The 17,133-nt window shown below is 37.6% G+C and overlaps 3 protein-coding genes across 3 annotated transcripts in view; all 3 read left to right on the top strand.

Annotated features, from left to right (window-relative positions):
• Positions 1 to 1,771, top strand: part of slc18a3a (solute carrier family 18 member 3a) — a 2,744-nt gene extending 973 nt beyond the window's left edge. The window contains exon 1 of the mRNA XM_084092880.1: positions 1 to 1,771. This exon is cut by the window's left edge and continues 973 nt beyond it. Within this exon, the coding sequence (XP_083949006.1) occupies positions 1 to 1,211 (1,211 nt within the window). The 3' untranslated portion in view covers positions 1,212 to 1,771.
• A 761-nt stretch (positions 1,772 to 2,532) lies between these two features.
• chata (choline O-acetyltransferase a) lies at positions 2,533 to 9,030 on the top strand. The gene is made up of 15 exons (XM_084092808.1): positions 2,533 to 2,700; positions 3,047 to 3,157; positions 3,543 to 3,734; positions 3,894 to 4,012; positions 4,776 to 4,829; positions 4,912 to 5,092; positions 5,441 to 5,618; positions 5,828 to 5,997; positions 6,072 to 6,172; positions 6,458 to 6,586; positions 7,562 to 7,684; positions 7,768 to 7,906; positions 8,059 to 8,121; positions 8,262 to 8,399; positions 8,537 to 9,030. Exons 2-15 carry the CDS (start codon positions 3,110 to 3,112, stop codon positions 8,813 to 8,815), a joined length of 1,914 nt encoding a protein of 637 aa, XP_083948934.1. The 5' UTR covers positions 2,533 to 2,700; positions 3,047 to 3,109; the 3' UTR covers positions 8,816 to 9,030.
• A 6,618-nt stretch (positions 9,031 to 15,648) lies between these two features.
• Positions 15,649 to 16,393, top strand: cUnh10orf53 (chromosome Un C10orf53 homolog). The gene is made up of 3 exons (XM_084092809.1): positions 15,649 to 15,814; positions 15,959 to 16,078; positions 16,187 to 16,393. Exons 1-3 carry the CDS (start codon positions 15,721 to 15,723, stop codon positions 16,249 to 16,251), a joined length of 279 nt encoding a protein of 92 aa, XP_083948935.1. The 5' UTR covers positions 15,649 to 15,720; the 3' UTR covers positions 16,252 to 16,393.
• The last annotated feature ends 740 nt before the right edge of the window (positions 16,394 to 17,133 follow it).

Below are 17,133 nucleotides of genomic sequence, written 5' to 3'. Positions count from 1 at the left end.
TCAATCCTTTGACCGGAACTTTCATAGACCGAGTCGGCTATGACATCCCACTTTTAATTGGACTCAGTATCATGTTTGTCTCGACATGCATTTTTGCCTTCGCAGAGAACTACGCGACTTTGTTCGTCGCGCGCAGCCTGCAAGGGCTCGGCTCGGCGTTCGCGGACACTTCAGGAATTGCCATGATCGCAGACAAGTACACGGAGGAGCCAGAGAGAAGTCGCGCGCTGGGCATTGCCCTCGCGTTCATCTCGTTCGGAAGCCTGGCGGCGCCCCCGTTCGGAGGGGTACTGTACGAGTTCGCAGGCAAACGCGTCCCGTTCATTGTGCTCGCCTTTATATGTTTGGCAGATGGTATACTATGCCTGACTGTCCTCAAGCCCTTTTCCAGTAGGACTAGAGAGAATATGCCGGTTGGCACCCCGATTTACAAACTAATGATTGATCCCTACATAGCAGTTGTGGCAGGAGCTTTGACCACATGTAACATCCCCCTTGCTTTTCTGGAGCCCACCATTGCTAACTGGATGGAGGGGACCATGGATTCAACCCAGTGGGAGATTGGGCTCACCTGGCTGCCTGCCTTTTTCCCTCACATTTTAGGTGTTTATATCACTGTCAAGCTGGCAGCAAAGTATCCACACTTGCAATGGTTCTATGGGGCACTTGGCATGGTAATCATTGGTGCCAGCTCTTGTATTGTGCCGGCTTGCAAAAACTTCGAGCAGCTGATAATCCCCCTGTGTGGCATTTGTTTCGGTATTGCACTGGTAGACACAGCTTTATTACCCACACTTGCTTTTCTCGTAGATGTCCGTCACGTGTCTGTGTATGGTAGTGTATACGCAATTGCAGACATCTCCTACTGTGTTGCCTACGCGCTGGGCCCCATCGTGGCCGGTAAAATAGTGCACGATCTAGGGTTTGTGCAACTCAATCTGGGCATGGGTCTGGCGAACGTACTTTACGCACCAGCCCTGATTTTCCTGCGCAACGTGTGCTATATGAAACCATCTCACTCTGAGAGAAACATGTTATTGGAGGAGGGAGCCACAGGTCTGTACGACACGATTAAGATGGAGGAACGCCAAAGAAAGAAGCACGGCTACAGTTCAGCCGGTAACTGTGTGCCCATCGACGAGAACGGGACATTTGCTGGACAATCAAAGTCATTCACTGAAGAAGAGACGTCTGAGCTAGAATACATATAGTCTGAGTCGTCTGTCCTTGGTCATCTGTTACAATCCTGTTAAAACCTCTGCTGAATATAAATGTTTTTCATTCACTCATTTACATGTTACTCATTGTCCTGAGGAAAACTATTGGTGAACTGCATACAATCTTAAAATAATTTAGGCTACTCAATTTACTGAAATAATGAGCTCAATATTTTTTTCTTCAATATAAGAAATGTAAAAAAAGATATATATATTTCACTGTTTAGTATTCCGCTGTTTTAAGTTTATTATTCAGGGATATAAATATGGTGCAAACATATTAAATATGAAGACGCGTGTGTACGTATTAAATAGGCCTTCGTTGAAGTTATTCCGCCGAATTTGTGCTGTTACAAATAATATGCAAAATTTCACCTGACACCTTCATAGAAAAAAATGATGGAACCGGTGTGAATCCTGCCTTTTCAGTGTCTGTTTCAAGTATTAAATGTTTAGGGTGTATTTCTGGAATGCGTTACTGTATATTATGGAATATAATGGTGTACATATGTGCATATCAAATGTACATAATTAAAAGAAAATCTGTGAAACGCCTTCTTGTGCGCCGTGTGTCTGTGACTGACTTTCATCATGCATCTACACGATCAAGCATTAAAGAGATACATTTACATATCTACATCGAAATTTGAATTGATTTCGTTTTGGTTTAGGGTACATTTTTCTCACAAAAGACAAATGATTCATTAGTGACAGAAAACAAAACAGAATATTCAAAATAAATGGAGTCAATACTCCTTTGTGTTTTTTTTTCTTCTTTTTTTGTGCAGTAAAAAGCATCAAAGAGCAAAAAATACGACAAAGAAACGAAAATATGCATATGCTGACATAACACGCATGAACAAGACATTATAGATATCTACTACACTATATGTATGCTATAATGAAAAGGCTGTGTTTAAAAAACAACTTTTCTGTCCATTCTTTCCACACCTAAAATTGATTCATAAATATAAAGCGATTAACCAAAATAGACGTTTATGGGGGTTTCTGTACACGATGCTTTTTGCAAAAAAGACGTAAATCGAACCAATTTATTTAAAAGAAGAAGAAAAAAAAACAATTGCTTATGGTGCAAGATGGACTTTCCTCTTTTCGTGTTAATTAAATTATCGAGCGCGTTCGCGTACGGACATTTTTTCTTCTGCGAGATTTGGAAAGGTGGCCATAAATTTCTTTCAAGGACTTAACTTAAAGTGAGTGTGAGGTGGGCTGGCAGATGCGGCATCGAGCGAATGGAGTTGAGTGGGAGGAGTCTGAGAAAGGTACCGCTCCTTCAGCATCTTTCCTGAGGAGCATCCTAAGAGGCTCCCGACTTGCAATGAATGGGACGCAAGTATGCCGCCTGAAACAAGTTAACAGACACCATCAACGGCACCTTCCTCTTAATAAAACACGTCGGGACTATGAATCTGGATAAACCCTTTGAGACACCTGAGGAATCCATAAAGAGTAAGACATTTTGGTGAGTACTTTTTAAATTGACACTTTTGAGAATGTAGAAGAACGTCCAGCCTCCTCCTCAAACAAGGACCAAATAGAGCTAAAAAGCTATATAAAATACTTTCTACTTAATTTACATTCAAAATCTCTATTCTATGTATTTAATATTAAAATTCAAATTAATTTTGAATAATTTAATCTTGCTAATAGCCTTGTCTAATTGATGTGGCTGATGATAAAAAAAACAAAAATAAAAAAAAAACAGATAGCACAGTTTTTAGTTATTTTATGGATAGTTATATTTATAAAATTAAACTGAATACTATTTGCAATGCAAGCCGTCTCTCATACCTGTATATCTGTTCCAGAGGGAACTGGGAAAAGTGTCAGTGGATTTTCATCTTTCTTCATTTAATTCTTCAACTTTGAGGATGCCGGTTTTGAAAAGGGAACAAGCAAGAGACATGGGAGATGCAAGTGTAAGCAAAATACTAATATATCTCTATGTAAAAATGTTTGCATTATGTGGCTTAACTAAATGTCTTTCAAACATTCTCTTTTAACATTACAAACAGACATGGAAGTCTACAATATTGATAAAACATAAATGATCATGTTGTTTTATACATGCCATGATCTTGTACACAGGGCAAAATAATTTAAATATAATACTTGTCAGGGATCACTTGGAGCATAAAAGATTTACTAGGACTCTATCAAGGCTAATTAAACAAGAGACTCATTAGCTTGAGAACAAACACCATACGATCTAGAAAACAAATGCTACTTAAGCGTAAGCTGTTCCTGGTGCTAAAATATAAATGAATGAATTGCAATAAAGCTCTGATCATGATCTCAATTTAGGGCCTTCCGAAGCTCCCAGTGCCCCCTTTGCAGCAAACACTAGACATGTACCTGAAGTGCGTAAGTCACCTCATCCCAGAGGAGCAGTTCCGAAAGACCAAGGCTATTGTAGAGAAATTTGGAGCACCTGGTGGGATGGGAGAATTTCTTCAGAAAAAGCTAATGGAGAGAAGCGATCACAAGGCTAATTGGGTATGGACTGCACTGTCTACTAAGAAAAAAAGTGACTTTGCTGTAAACAACTTTGGTTTTAATGTACAGGCACATTCTGTTAAATACTGTTTATTTAATATTGTAATATATTAAATATTATAATATTGTAAACATACTCTCTCTTGATCATTGTCTAAGGTGAATGACTACTGGCTCGAAGACATGTATTTGAGCAACAGATTAGCACTACCTGTCAACTCCAGTCCTGTTATGGTCTTTCCTAAGCAGAACTTCAAGGGTCAAAGTGACATCCTCAGGTACAGGACTCTGGGGATACAGCAGAGGCGATTTTTATTCGCAGTTATTTCATAACTGAGATGACAATGAACTCACTGCATGTCATCACTGATATCAGTTTATTTAAATGGAAATGCAATGTCTACATACGTTAAGGATACTGTATACGCATTAGGATTGTGCAAAGCTGTCAGGTCTGTAAACTACATGATCTCATCCGCTAACTGTGTAGCTCCATATGGCTGTGTAATTGAGGGGCTCATTAACTAAAATTTGATTTCTTATTCAGCATAGTTTAATCTACAGATTAAAAAGCGTGTAAACAAAGTGTACCTTCCACCCTTACTTGATGTTGACCTTAGTCCTAAAATGGACGTCTGAGGGAAACAATATATATCATATAATGGACATTGCTATTTTAGACTTAATATAAGTTAAGAATAAGTTATGTTTCCTATTGATTATTTCTACATTTTGTATTAAAAGATAAATATAAGTAGTTTCATAATGGCAAGTAAAAGTCTAGAATTAGTCTCTTAGAGAATATAAAATGAAACCAATGATTTTGTTGAACCCAAATTGGATTAAGTGCTATTTTAAAACCTAATTAAAACAATTGCATTGCCACACACACACACACCTTCAAAAGGTTTAGGGTTGGTCAGATTTTTTTAAAGAAAATAATACTTTTATTCAGGATGCAATGATCAAAAGTAATTAAAATAATAATAATCTTTTAAATAGTAGTTTATTTATAAACTCTTGCATATTTTTTCTCAACAGATTTGCTGCCCATCTTATTTCTGGCGTATTAGAGTATAAATCTCTTATTGATGGGTAAGTTTTTCTCCTTGTTTTCACATGTAATCACATTAACTTCTAGTATTGTGAACATGAAGGTAGGCTGCATTTGTTGCAGACGTGCTCTCCCTGTAGACTACGCTCGCGGGCAGCTGGCTGGGACGGCCCTGTGTATGGATCAATACAACAAGGTCTTCACCTCCTACCGTCTGCCAGGGCCAAAATCGGACACTTTAGTGGCTCAGAAGAGTATGGTTATGCCTGAGCCCGAACATATAATAGTGGCTTGTAAGAATCAGGTAGGAATTGCTTCACCTGCACAGTAAAAAAAAAAAAAAAAAAAAAAAAAAACAATTTTAAGTTTAGTCAACTTGAAATGTGAAATTGTAATAAGTGACAACTTGGATATTTGAGTTGACTAAACTTAAAATTTTAGGGCAGAACAAACACTTACCTTTTTAAGGTAAAACAACCATTTTTTTTACAGTGTGGTACTAAATCTAATTCTGATAGTTATGTTTCTTTTTTTATATGGTTATGCTTTTCTTTCTAATTATGTTAAAGTTTGATTCAAAAAGTCATAAGCAATCTGTAAAGACAAAGATTTGATGCTGTTTTCTGCCATACCATGCTGTATGTGTTTGCAGTTTTTTGTTCTCGACGTGGCGATCAACTTTCGTCGACTGAATGAAAAAGACCTTTACACCCAGCTGGAGCGAATCAGAAAGATGGCAGACATTGAAGAGGAGCGTCTGCCTCCTATCGGTCTGCTCACATCAGATGGCAGAACACAGTGGGCTGAGGCTCGCAGCGTACTGATCAAAGGTCAGACATAATTTATCCTCAACTATACAAGCTGTTTCTTTACGACCTGCAATTTGACATCCAAATATTAAGAAACAAAACAACTTGTGAGAGAGCTGCTTTTCCAGATAAACTCAACTACAAAAAAATTCCCCTGATGAAACAAGAAATTCCGTACAGGTTAATGGAATTCACACACATAAAATGTAATATTTCTCAACCGGGTGCAGATTCTACCAACAGGGACTCTCTAGACGTGATTGAACGCTGTCTGTGTCTGGTGTGTTTGGATGAGCCCTCTGGCATTGAACTGACTGATTCCAACCGAGCCTCGCTGATGCTCCACGGAGGGGGCACGGACAAAAACGGGGGCAACCGGTGGTACGACAAGCCCATGCAGGTAGAAAACCCACAGTTGGATCTAAATTGACTAAGAGGATGAATTCTAAAGTTAAACTACTGTAATGATTTCAGTTTGTGATAGGTGCAGATGGATGCTGCGGCGTCGTATGTGAACACTCCCCTTTTGAGGGAATAGTGCTTGTGCAATGTACAGAGTATCTACTGAGATACATGTAAGCCAAATTATTATTTTATTTATAGAAATTAATTTCAAAGTAACGCTTTGATTATCCACAATGCACTGCTGGTCTGGCAAATTCAATGAATACATTCACTTCTGAAGGAATCTGTAATATCCTTTTGCTTATTCTCACTAGCACAGTAGTTGCATTTATGTATTTGCCAAAGACTCGGAACTCTAATGAGACGACTAGAGATATATGCACGCACAGCTTGAGAATAGCAGCTAAGCTAGCGAAGACGCAATGTGATGGACTGTAAGACTGTTTCTCTCACAGGAGGGGAAGCCCTTCTAAGCTGGTGAGAGCGGCCAGCATGAGCGAGCTTCCTGCCCCCAGACGACTGCGCTGGAAATGCTCGCCAGATATCCAAACGTTCCTCACGGCCTCAGCAGATAAATTACAGAAGTAAGTCAATAAAACAGGTGATACACCAGGGTAGTAAGTTCTATACAATCTAACAGATACCATTCTGATAGCTTGCAATTGATTAATACACTAAACTTTGTTTATCCTATTAAAGCTCCATCCAATTATACTCCACTGTAAAAAAGTTCCCACCTTGAATTTTTAAGTACAATCAACTTGTCATTTCAACTTAAATTAAATTTACTTAAAAAATTAGTTGAATTTTGTATAACTTATAAAAAAGTTGAAAAGTGCTTAACTTATTTTAATGAGTTAAAGCAATGTAAAAACATGTTGTCATAACTTATTGATCATATACTTTTTTACAGTGTAGAAAATACCTCAAATTGAATTATTCCCACGTATCACAGGCATTTTGAAAGTGATTTAGTTCATATAATTTCACTTATACATAAATAATTTTAAATAAAATTCAAATAGACAAATAAAAGGGTGTAAAATACAAGAAAAGTTTTAGCATCTTTTGGATTTCTTACATACTCTATCGTTTAAAAGTATGGGGTCAGTAAGATTTTTAGTTTTAAAGGAATTAATGCATTTATTTAGGATGCATTAAATTGATTGAAATTGACAGTATACATTTATAATGTTAGAAAGATTTCTATTTCAAATACAGTAAATGCTGTTCTTTTTTTGTTGCTGTATTATACGGTCTATCAAAGACTCCTGGAAATGTTTACACAGAAATTTTAAGCAGCACACAATTTTCTACATTGATAATAATAAGAAATGTTTCTTGAAAACCAGCACCAAATCAGCATATTAGAATGATTTCAGAAGGATCATGAGACAGAGACACTGAAGAATGCATAATAGCTGCTGAAAATTTAGCTTTGCCCTCACAGTAATAAATTAGAAAACTTTTTAATAATATTTCACAATATTACTCTTTTTTTACCAAATAAATTCAGCCTTGGTGAGCATAAGAGACATTCAAACTGTTCATTCCAACAGACTTGCGAAAAATCTGGACATGAATGTCAACAAATTCACTGGATATGGTAAAGAGTTCATCAAGAGACAGAAAATGAGCCCTGATGCTTATGTTCAAGTTGCCCTCCAGTTTGCATTTTACAGGTCAGTCTTCTCTATAATTTAAGATATATTAGTACTACTATAGAATGAAGATTTAGGGGTCTTTTTTCTTCTTTTGCATTCAGATGCCATGGACGTCTAGTATCCACCTATGAAAGTGCATCAATACGCCGCTTTCAAGAGGGACGAGTTGACAACATTCGCTCCTCCACACCTGAGGCCTTAGCATTTGTGAAAGCTATGGCCAATAGCTCCAAAATCACTGTATGTAATTTAGTTTGTTTACATTGCACTTCATTCAAACTGCCCTGCATTTTATGCAAATGGCAACTCGTTTGTAGAAAATGCTGTGTGGATTGTCAAAACAGGAATAGCTTAGGAAGGAATAATAACCCTTGCTTCCTTTATTTATTTAGGATGCTGACAAAATGGAGATGCTTAGGACTGCCATTAAAGCCCAAACCAATTTGACAATTCTAGTAAGTGAAACGGACAGCTGAATTTGAATTACACAATCTGTCAGTTAGTCATGACTCATGTTTAACTGTGATTATCAAACTGTGATTGTCATACTGTCTGCTCTCCAATAAAATATTGCTTTTCCACTAATTGGAAACAGGCAATCACTGGGATGGCAATAGACAATCACTTGCTGGGGCTGCGAGAGATTGCCAAGGAGCTAAAACTGGAAAAGCCAGAGCTGTTTTCTGATGCAACCTATGCCACCAGCATCCAGTTCATTCTCTCGACAAGCCAGGTTCACTTTGAAGCCTAAAACTTTGAAATAATGAGAGATAGACCTAAAAATGGATTTATTCATAGTGTGCATGCAGCTTCATATTAGCACTAGATCACCAATCTCTTTTGTTCAAAAAATTGCTTGTCTTTGCATAGGTTCCTACCACTGAGGAGATGTTCTGCTGCTATGGTCCTGTTGTCCCTAACGGCTATGGAGCCTGCTACAATCCTCAGATGGACCACATCATCTTCTGCGTGTCAAGCTTCCGTGACAGTGCTGAGACCTGCTCAGATTTGTTTGTGAAGACTCTTGAGGGATGCTTGAAGGAAATGCAAGATCTGTGCCGAAAATGCAACACTGAAGCTAAACCAGCTGATTCCACAGAAAGGAGGGAGGGAACTCCCAAGGTAATGAAGAATGGAAACAAATCATAGCCAGAAGCTACTATGTTTAAATCGCATGGAAGATGCAGGAAGTTACCACTGTGACTGTGCAAAGAGTGACCATTTCGGGAGAAAATCATAGTCTTAAAGGTGCCATAGAATGGATTATTTTATTATTTTATAATGTTTCCTGGGGTGCCCTTATAATGTTAGTATGTTTTTTAGATCAAAATTTGTTATAATTTAGAAATAAAAGGCATATTTCCTAGCCTGATTTCATCCATTGATTTGAACACTCTGTTTGAAGGGGCGTGTCTGCTGTGAGACTTCAGTGTTGTTGCCCACTGCTGTGATTGGCTGACATGCTTGCATATGAAATATCTGGCATTACATGTAGAGCTATCTGGAAAACTTTTACTATTACAGCTTTTATACGTTTTTACTATTACAGCTATCGGGATTAACGAATCATGAGAAGTTTTTTTTAAAGTATTTAGATCTATTCCCATCACATAAAAGGTTTCAGTGATGAGCACTGAGCAGATGACAGCCTGTTGATCGCGTGAATGAAGATCTTATCACTGCAACGCGATATACTGATGCATAAACAGTGTTGAACGACTTTGAAAGAAAGATTATCTGTCTGAATTTGAACAATTACACATCAGAAATTCACATAACCCACTGGTTCTCCAGAGGCTCGGATGAAGGAGCAAAAAAATATTTTTGTGTTCATTTGTACAACCAAACACTGAGCAACTGCCATGCTTCGTTCGCTCGTTTGCAAGCCATGATGTCTCTCGAGGAAAAAACAATATCGCGCTGGATCTAGATAACACAATGTAAATTATCGTTAATAAAATCCCTACTTGCCGCTTGCGGGAATATAACGTTAGTTGAAATTGCCCCCTTCGTCCGTTTGAGACGCCGAGAGAAGCCTGGCTGCTTGATATTGTTTTAACAGTCCGTGGTGAAATGGGCAGAGCAACTAAACAACTTCGAATTAAACTGTAGCGGTATCCGATTATAGATAGATATATTATAGATAGATCTGCCGTTTTCCCTATGATCCTCCTCCTGCTTGTTTCTTCACCTGCAGAACTTCTGATGATTCGGCTGTGCAGTTTCGCCTGGCACTGAGCATGGGCTGGCATATGCAAATTTTTAGAGGCGTACATATTAATGATCCCATCGGTTTCGTCACAGTTGGTGTTATGTGGAGATTCGCCCGTTTTTCAGGGGTGTTTTTCAAAAACGAGATTTAAATAAGAAAGAGAAAACTATGGTGTTTGAGACTCACTGTATGTCATGTCCATGTACTGAACTCTTGTTATTTAACTATGCCAAGATAAATTAAATTTCACATTCTATGGCACCTTTAAAAATACAGCAAGGCTCATAGACTGATTTAGTGTATACTCTTGATATGCAAAAGAGTCAAAGTAGGCATTCCCCTTCTGGAATTTCCTCTATATTGCCAAATATTATGACCAACAGAAGTAGCATAGAGATTCTATGGAGATGTAGTCGCTTGAAAATAGTAACAAGTAGATCTATTTAGGTGTTTTGCATTTATTTGGCCTATGAGAGTATACAGATTCAAAAAGCAGAAGCTCAGATTTACAGTAGCCCCTGCCTTCTAAATATGAACTAGCTGAGGTCGGTCTCTAAGAATCCTACCCAGTTTTTTAGTCTGTCTAAGGGCAAGCTCACACTACAGGACTGAATTGCTGTGGTGCACTTACACTAAAAAGGTTTCTTGTAATCTGTCGTCATCCTGACATAGTAGTGCACATAGTACACTACACAACACAACGCTGACGAGGTGCAAAAACTACAAGACATTTTGTCAAGAGGCAGTCCAGACCAACAACAAAAAAACTTTTCTCACATAAATTCATGCGAGAAATTTGCGCAAGTGATTACAAGATTTTCCTGTTTATACCATCTGCACTGTGATTGGCTGGATTAGTTCCAGTTTGTAATTGCATTGCACACACTATAAGATCACGTGGCGATAACATCAAATTGGTTTGAAAACAGCGTCTCGAGTGATTTGAGCTTAACTTGCTCCGATTTGGCCGAGATCCAGGGGTTTTGTCCCAGACCTTGGAAATCTGCTTCCGACAGCAAATTCCAGCCAAAAGCCATGTAGTGTGAGCTTGCCTTAAGAGTATATTATAGTTGTAAATATCAAAGGCAGCATTAAAGGGATAGTCCACCCAAAAATGAAAGTTCAGTAATCATTTACCCATCCTCACTTTGTCTGTACTTTCTTTCTTCTGTGGAACACAAAAGAAGATATTTTGTAGAATGCTGTTTTTGCCCAAAGCGACGGTGCTTGCCGTCGGAAACAGACTGGAATTTTTTAAGTTGCTTGACATTCGCAATGATGCTGCCTTTGAGATCATGGACAGTAGGTCTGCTTGTTTAGTATGCATGTAAAAATCCTATCCTATCCTATAGCCTATAGCTGTTTACAATCTATACCAGTTTTTTTAATAATCATGTCAGAGTCACCATACCTTATGGTTAGTGATGCCGTCAAGATACAGTACTCTGAATGACGACTCTGTGGAAAAGGACCAGAAGCTGCTATTTAACTTTATCTTTGAGTCTCACATTCACTTTTCAAAGTTTGTTTAATTTATTTCAAATCAAAGATCTATCTAAACAAAACAAAAAACTTATATAGCAAAGTCTATTTTGGGTCTGCAGTATACAAACAAAATGTCAGGACCAGGCATTATAATATATAATATATGGTATTATAGCTTTAAAGTGTGCTGTGTTTTAAGTGTTCTATAAATTGAATTCTCAATGGGCCATATTCTGAAATGCAGTCTGAGCTCTTAAAAACAAGCCAGTGTGCATAAATGTTTAAAGAATATCATCCATTTGCGAACAATGAACATTGTTATATAATTCTATTCTGTGGGGTTGTCTTGATTTCCAATGCAATAATAACAGGGATTTCCAATGCAATAGCAGGAATGAATAGTTTATTACAGTGAAAAAAGCTTCTTTTTTTAAGTACAATCATTGTATATGTGACAATGTGCTTATGTTAAGTCTGAAAATGACACTGAAACATGTTGCACAGTAGGTCTATACAGTATATCTAAAAACAAAAGGAACAATATTTGATGTTTGTCTAATGTACAAAGATAAAGACTAAGTGAAAATATGTTTTATATTGTGAAATTCCGTTAAACACTGTGTTTTTTTAAATGTGCGTAATTTGTATATCCTACGTGTTGAACCAGTCATGATAGTAAATGTAAAGTAGATGTAAAAAAAAAAAAACTAAAACAGTGATGCCTTGAGAAATGTATTTTAGCACTTTATAACTAGATCAAATATGTACTGTAATAAGCTACGCTGTAATTAACCACTCAATCATGTTATACTAGATTATATAGAGAATACTTATACTTATAGAGAAATGATAGTCTTAGTATCGGTAATAAAATATGTTAGTTGCACATCTTGACCTTATGTTGAGCATGAATACATAAGGATGAGGAAACATGAGGAATACAATACATTATGGAAACAGCAAATATGTGAAAGTGAAGATGTAACAGAATGTATTTTGTTAAACTGTAGAGTGCTTAAACTGTGATATTCTTTAACTCTGGGATATTTATTTTTCTATGTTAGAGTTCTCAAAAGATAAATGGTCTATTTATAAATATCACTGTATTCTAATGATGCTATAAAATATACTAATCAAAACTAATGATGTGTGCACTGAGTATTTCATACCACCAACTATGAATGAAATATATAGTTTATTCTGGCACAGGTTTTTTTTTTTTTTTTTTTTTTTTTTTACCACACCACAGCATAAAAAGTATTCTACATTTCACATTACATTAAGACATGCAAACTTCAATGATTTGGGCCAAGTACATTAAAAGTCATCATAGAAAGGGGTTTTATTCATAGCAACCTACAACTGTTGTGTTAAGACTAAACGTTGATTTCAGAATGTCACATCGGACTCCAAAGACAAACCTAAAATAACTTGTAATCTCATTCTGAAGAGGAACTAGATTATTTTTTAATAGAAGAACAATGCAATAATAATTTTGAGATTACCAATGGAAACAATATTGGGCTTATATATATAATGTAACACTTCAAACAAAAAGGAATAGCACTTAAAATATTGCTAAATTAAATGAAATATTTCTATATAACCAGCTTGATACACTAAGCGCGTTTCACCCAATGATATCATAGTTCTAAACTCGCTTTTAACCCAGAGTAATGGTACGTTTCACACTTGTTATTTTGAAGCGGGGTTAGCACTGCTTTTTACCCGGGGTTATAAAACTCTGCTCTGAACTCTGCAAAACCAAACCGATCTCACGGCAATTTGTACTTATTTTACGAGGTGGCTAATTCAAAATCTTGATTGAATATAGAGTTTTGCTAATTTAAAATTAGGTTAAAATTGCTGCATTATTCCATATCAATAGATTGAGATTCACAAATAAATGTAAAAAGATTCACAAAAATTTATAAAATTCACAAATAAATAACATGAGTTTTATGCCACAATAACTTCTGGCATAACTCCTCCCATTCATTTGTGAATAGCTTCTTGTGCATTTGTAGATCCCTGCACACATTTGTGGATTTTAAAACACTTCTAGTGTCAAGTGAACTCCATCCACCGTCTAATTTAGCCAATCAGATAACAGCCACATTGCGCTGACCAATCGTAGCAAGTTCTCGCTACAAACAATCAGTTTGGCTTTACACTAGGACCGGGAACAAATTAATTTTGCACCCCTGAAATGAACTGTATTCTATGGGCGCTTTTTTCAAACTGAGCTGAAAACACCCCGTTTACAAAATATTATTGGAGTTTAGGGCTTCTATATATTTCCATCAGGATCAGTGAATCAGGATAAACTCAGGCTTATACACAAATTATGATCATTCACAGATCCCGAGCATCATGCTCAGTAACACCCTCTCTACACCAGATGCAAGCAGTGTGACACGATGATTCATCAACAGTAAACGGGTGTAATGTGCTGTGATTGGTTAGCTAGCCCAGTGTGTTGTGATTGGCAGTGCTTAGCGCGTGTTCCGGAAATATCCAGCCCCTACATAACTGTGAGTTTTTCTTTAGTGAATATTGGAGATGGTCCTCACTGCAGAACACGAAATCCAGGGGGAGGAGTTGGATCCAGATCCAACTCCTCCCACCTTACATATACCTAAACCAACCCATCTCCACCCCCTGATCCCTAAACCCACCCCTAAACCTACCAATCTCCACCCCTTAGAACTGGATCCAACTCCGCCCCCTGGATCTCGTGTACTGCAGTGAGGTGCTACTGGAATATTGAGGATGACGTCAATTTCAAATCATTTCAAGCCCAATTCAGACTCTGACAATGTTATTTGTTTGTTTATTCATTTGGATCCCCATTAGCCAAAACAAGTAAAAATATAAAACTATATTAATCAACAACAATAAACGTTGAAAAAGTTGTTAATTAGTAGGACTGTGCAGAAGGGATTTCATGATCAGACTTTGCAAGCACAGATTGGACGTTTCATTGGACGTTTCAGAGTGGTTTGTTTTTTGTAATTTTCATATACATTATAGATACAATGTTATCCACCATTTAATCGTGATATTTGTCAGAAAACTAAGGTAATACAAACAGTAATCAATCAAAAAACCATGGTTAAGTTTCCTTAAAGGAGTGGTGAACCATCTTAAAAAAGAGAGAGCTTACAAAAGCAACAGAAAACACGCTGTTACCAGATCAGTGGGCGAGGCCATAAACAGAGGGGTGTTTTCCACCGTGTTACCTGATTTGCCCACGTCACAGAGAGGGTAGGGTTTAGGGGTGGGGTCGTGTGAAGGGCATAATTTTCATTGCATTATTTATAAACACCCACCAGTTTGAAAGCACCCACAAATTTAGAAACGCCCACTTCTGTTCCACAGAGACCCCATACTCTAGTCCAGGGTTCACCAATCTCGGTCCTGGAGGGCCGCTGTCCTGCAGAGTTTAGCTCCAACCAGCTCCAACACACCTGTTTGAAAGTTTCTAGTATGCCTAGTGAGACCTTGATTAGCTGGTTCAGGTGTGTTTAATTGGGGTTGGAGCTAAACTCTGCAGGACAGCGGCCCTCCAGGACTGAGATTGGTGAACCCTGCAAAATGACTACCAGCTCCTGCTCTCTGGAGCTCTAAGGGGGTGGAAGGATAGAGTTCGGAATTTGGCCCAAACACAGAGTACTCATTATTTAAATGAGTACCTACCATTGTGACTTTATAAGATCTGGAAAAATCGTGTTGTAGTCCAAATGAGCCGTTCATTGTAGTTCTTGAAAAGGAGGTTCTGTTAAGTAAAATATGTCCCTTTGGAGTGGACTTTGAGATTCCTAGGTCTTTTTTATGCTTAAACAGCAATTACACACTTACTTAAGTTGAAAGCATAATATGACCCCTTTAAGAGACCGTTTTAAGGCTACTTACCATCCAGAAAAAATATTCGGGAACGTGATAGTACAGTCGACAATATCTGAGGACGTGAGATCCTGTAAACAGGTCGCGTGCTGCGTTCGTCCAATCAAGGACACAGACACTGCAGCGCAAATATGCAAATACGAAAGTTAACCCGGGGTTTAATAATATACGTCAGCTTATGAAAATCCAGTATGATTGTTTACTCCTAGTACATTTCAAGCAGTGTGAAACGTGAATTAAGATAACATTGCATTTACGCAGTGTTTATATTGACCCAGGGTTAAATATTGTAAAAAGCCCTTGTGTATCCTGCTGCTTCCAGTGATTTGTTTGCTTGTTTCAGTGCTCCCACTGGTTACTATGGAGAGCAGTATACAAACGCAGTTCTGACAACAGCGCTTGCCTTGTGGTGGCTAACGGGTAGGCTAGATTTTAATAGTAATTTATAATTATGCCTACTAATTCAGTGGTAACAGTGCGGTATGGCCCATATGAGTCGTGTGGTATTGTAGAGCACAAAACATTTCGCCTGGACGGTTTACAAGGTAATCCTAGGTGTGTCAAAAGCTTTAAATAAGTTTCATTCATTTTGTTACATTTTTTTAAACGGATACGAGTTAACCGCTAGTAGTAACAATAGTCATTGTAATCTGGCGGAAACTATGGATATTGTTTGCTTTTCCCCCTAGCTGTCCTAAAAGACGACGGCCACCAGTGTGTCCTCGAGAAAACAGATGACTGGAATATATTAGAGCTCATTGTCAATGGAGAGTGCGTCTACACGTGCAACATTACTGACCTTGAATTTGGTAAATTGCGTTGAGCATTTGGTAACCTCTGCTTTCTGGAAGATAAGAGATTCGATGATCATCATGAAGTGTTTTTTGTTTTTGTTTTATACTCCTCTTTGCTCATAGGGGGTGATGGACGACTTGATCCGCGGTGCCGGGAGGCCATTGACGCAGTGAGGAACGCGTATTGAACGACACTCCACGTACTGTGTGCGAAAAAAAATAAAATTGAATTGAATATTCTGAATTTTCAGAATTCAATAAGGCTACTATTTAATGCATCCTGTTCAGTAGGCCTATACTATTTAAAAAAAAAAAAAAAAAAAATTGTAACCAAATAACCAGGTGGCGTTATTCCACAATTAAACAGTAAACCAACAGTAGTTTGCTACATAGTCAAATAACCCAACTATTTGTCACGATATTAAGTCTGCATTGTTGTACACTGCTCATTTGAGCAAATTAGCATATTGTACTTACTAGACCTATATAACGCAGCAATTGTAAGTTGTACGGTATACTATTCAAAACATAGCCAGTCTTTAAATCTTGTAAGCCAAGTAGACATTATCATTTTTTGGCATGCATGTTATGAGTCCACTAATGGTGTCCTGCTGTATAAAGGCAGCACAATGCCTGTGGAGAGAGCTTTTATGTATGTGCACACAGGTATATGATAAATGATAAAAAACAAGCAAGCATCGTTTGTCAGTGACACGCAGTTTATTGCATTATTGCTGTGAAACGTCTATCATTCATCACAATCTATCACAGTGAATTAAATTTATGATTTTTTCCCCCTATGAGCAATGTCCGATATCTATAATATACTAAAACCAATTTTTTTACCCTTTAAACATTTGCATTAAATTCACTTTTGCAAGTGTCTATCACATAAACTATCCTTGTATCTCTGTAAAGCCGCTTTGGAACGATCTACATTGTTAAAAGCGCTATATAAATGAAGATGACATGGATTACCTACAGTACAGATTCAAGTAAAATCCAGTTTACAGCTGTTTTGTCCAGCTTGAGTGACAAGGTTTAACTGTTTAAGCAGTCATAGAATGAAC

Source organism: Abramis brama (genome assembly GCF_963993115.1).
Source record: "Abramis brama genome assembly, chromosome: 19".
NCBI lineage: Eukaryota > Metazoa > Chordata > Actinopteri > Cypriniformes > Leuciscidae > Abramis > Abramis brama.
The sequence above is the reverse complement of the archived record's forward strand: the minus strand, read 5'-3'. Positions and strand labels throughout refer to the sequence as shown.

What these genes read in the sequence shown, in the direction of transcription:
- chata (XM_084092808.1), top strand. Translation starts at nt 3,110, where the DNA reads ATGCCGGTTTTGAAAAGGGAACAAGCAAGAGACATGGGAGATGCAAGT. An exon ending in TAGTGGCTTGTAAGAATCAG is followed by an intron (nt 5,093 to 5,440) that starts GTAGGAATTGCT and finishes ATGTGTTTGCAG; the next exon opens with TTTTTTGTTCTCGACGTGGC. An exon ending in GAGTATCTACTGAGATACAT is followed by an intron (nt 6,173 to 6,457) that starts GTAAGCCAAATT and finishes TTTCTCTCACAG; the next exon opens with GAGGGGAAGCCCTTCTAAGC.
- cUnh10orf53 (XM_084092809.1), top strand. Translation starts at nt 15,721, where the DNA reads ATGCCTACTAATTCAGTGGTAACAGTGCGGTATGGCCCATATGAGTCG. An exon ending in TCGCCTGGACGGTTTACAAG is followed by an intron (nt 15,815 to 15,958) that starts GTAATCCTAGGT and finishes TTTTCCCCCTAG; the next exon opens with CTGTCCTAAAAGACGACGGC. An exon ending in CATTACTGACCTTGAATTTG is followed by an intron (nt 16,079 to 16,186) that starts GTAAATTGCGTT and finishes CTTTGCTCATAG; the next exon opens with GGGGTGATGGACGACTTGAT.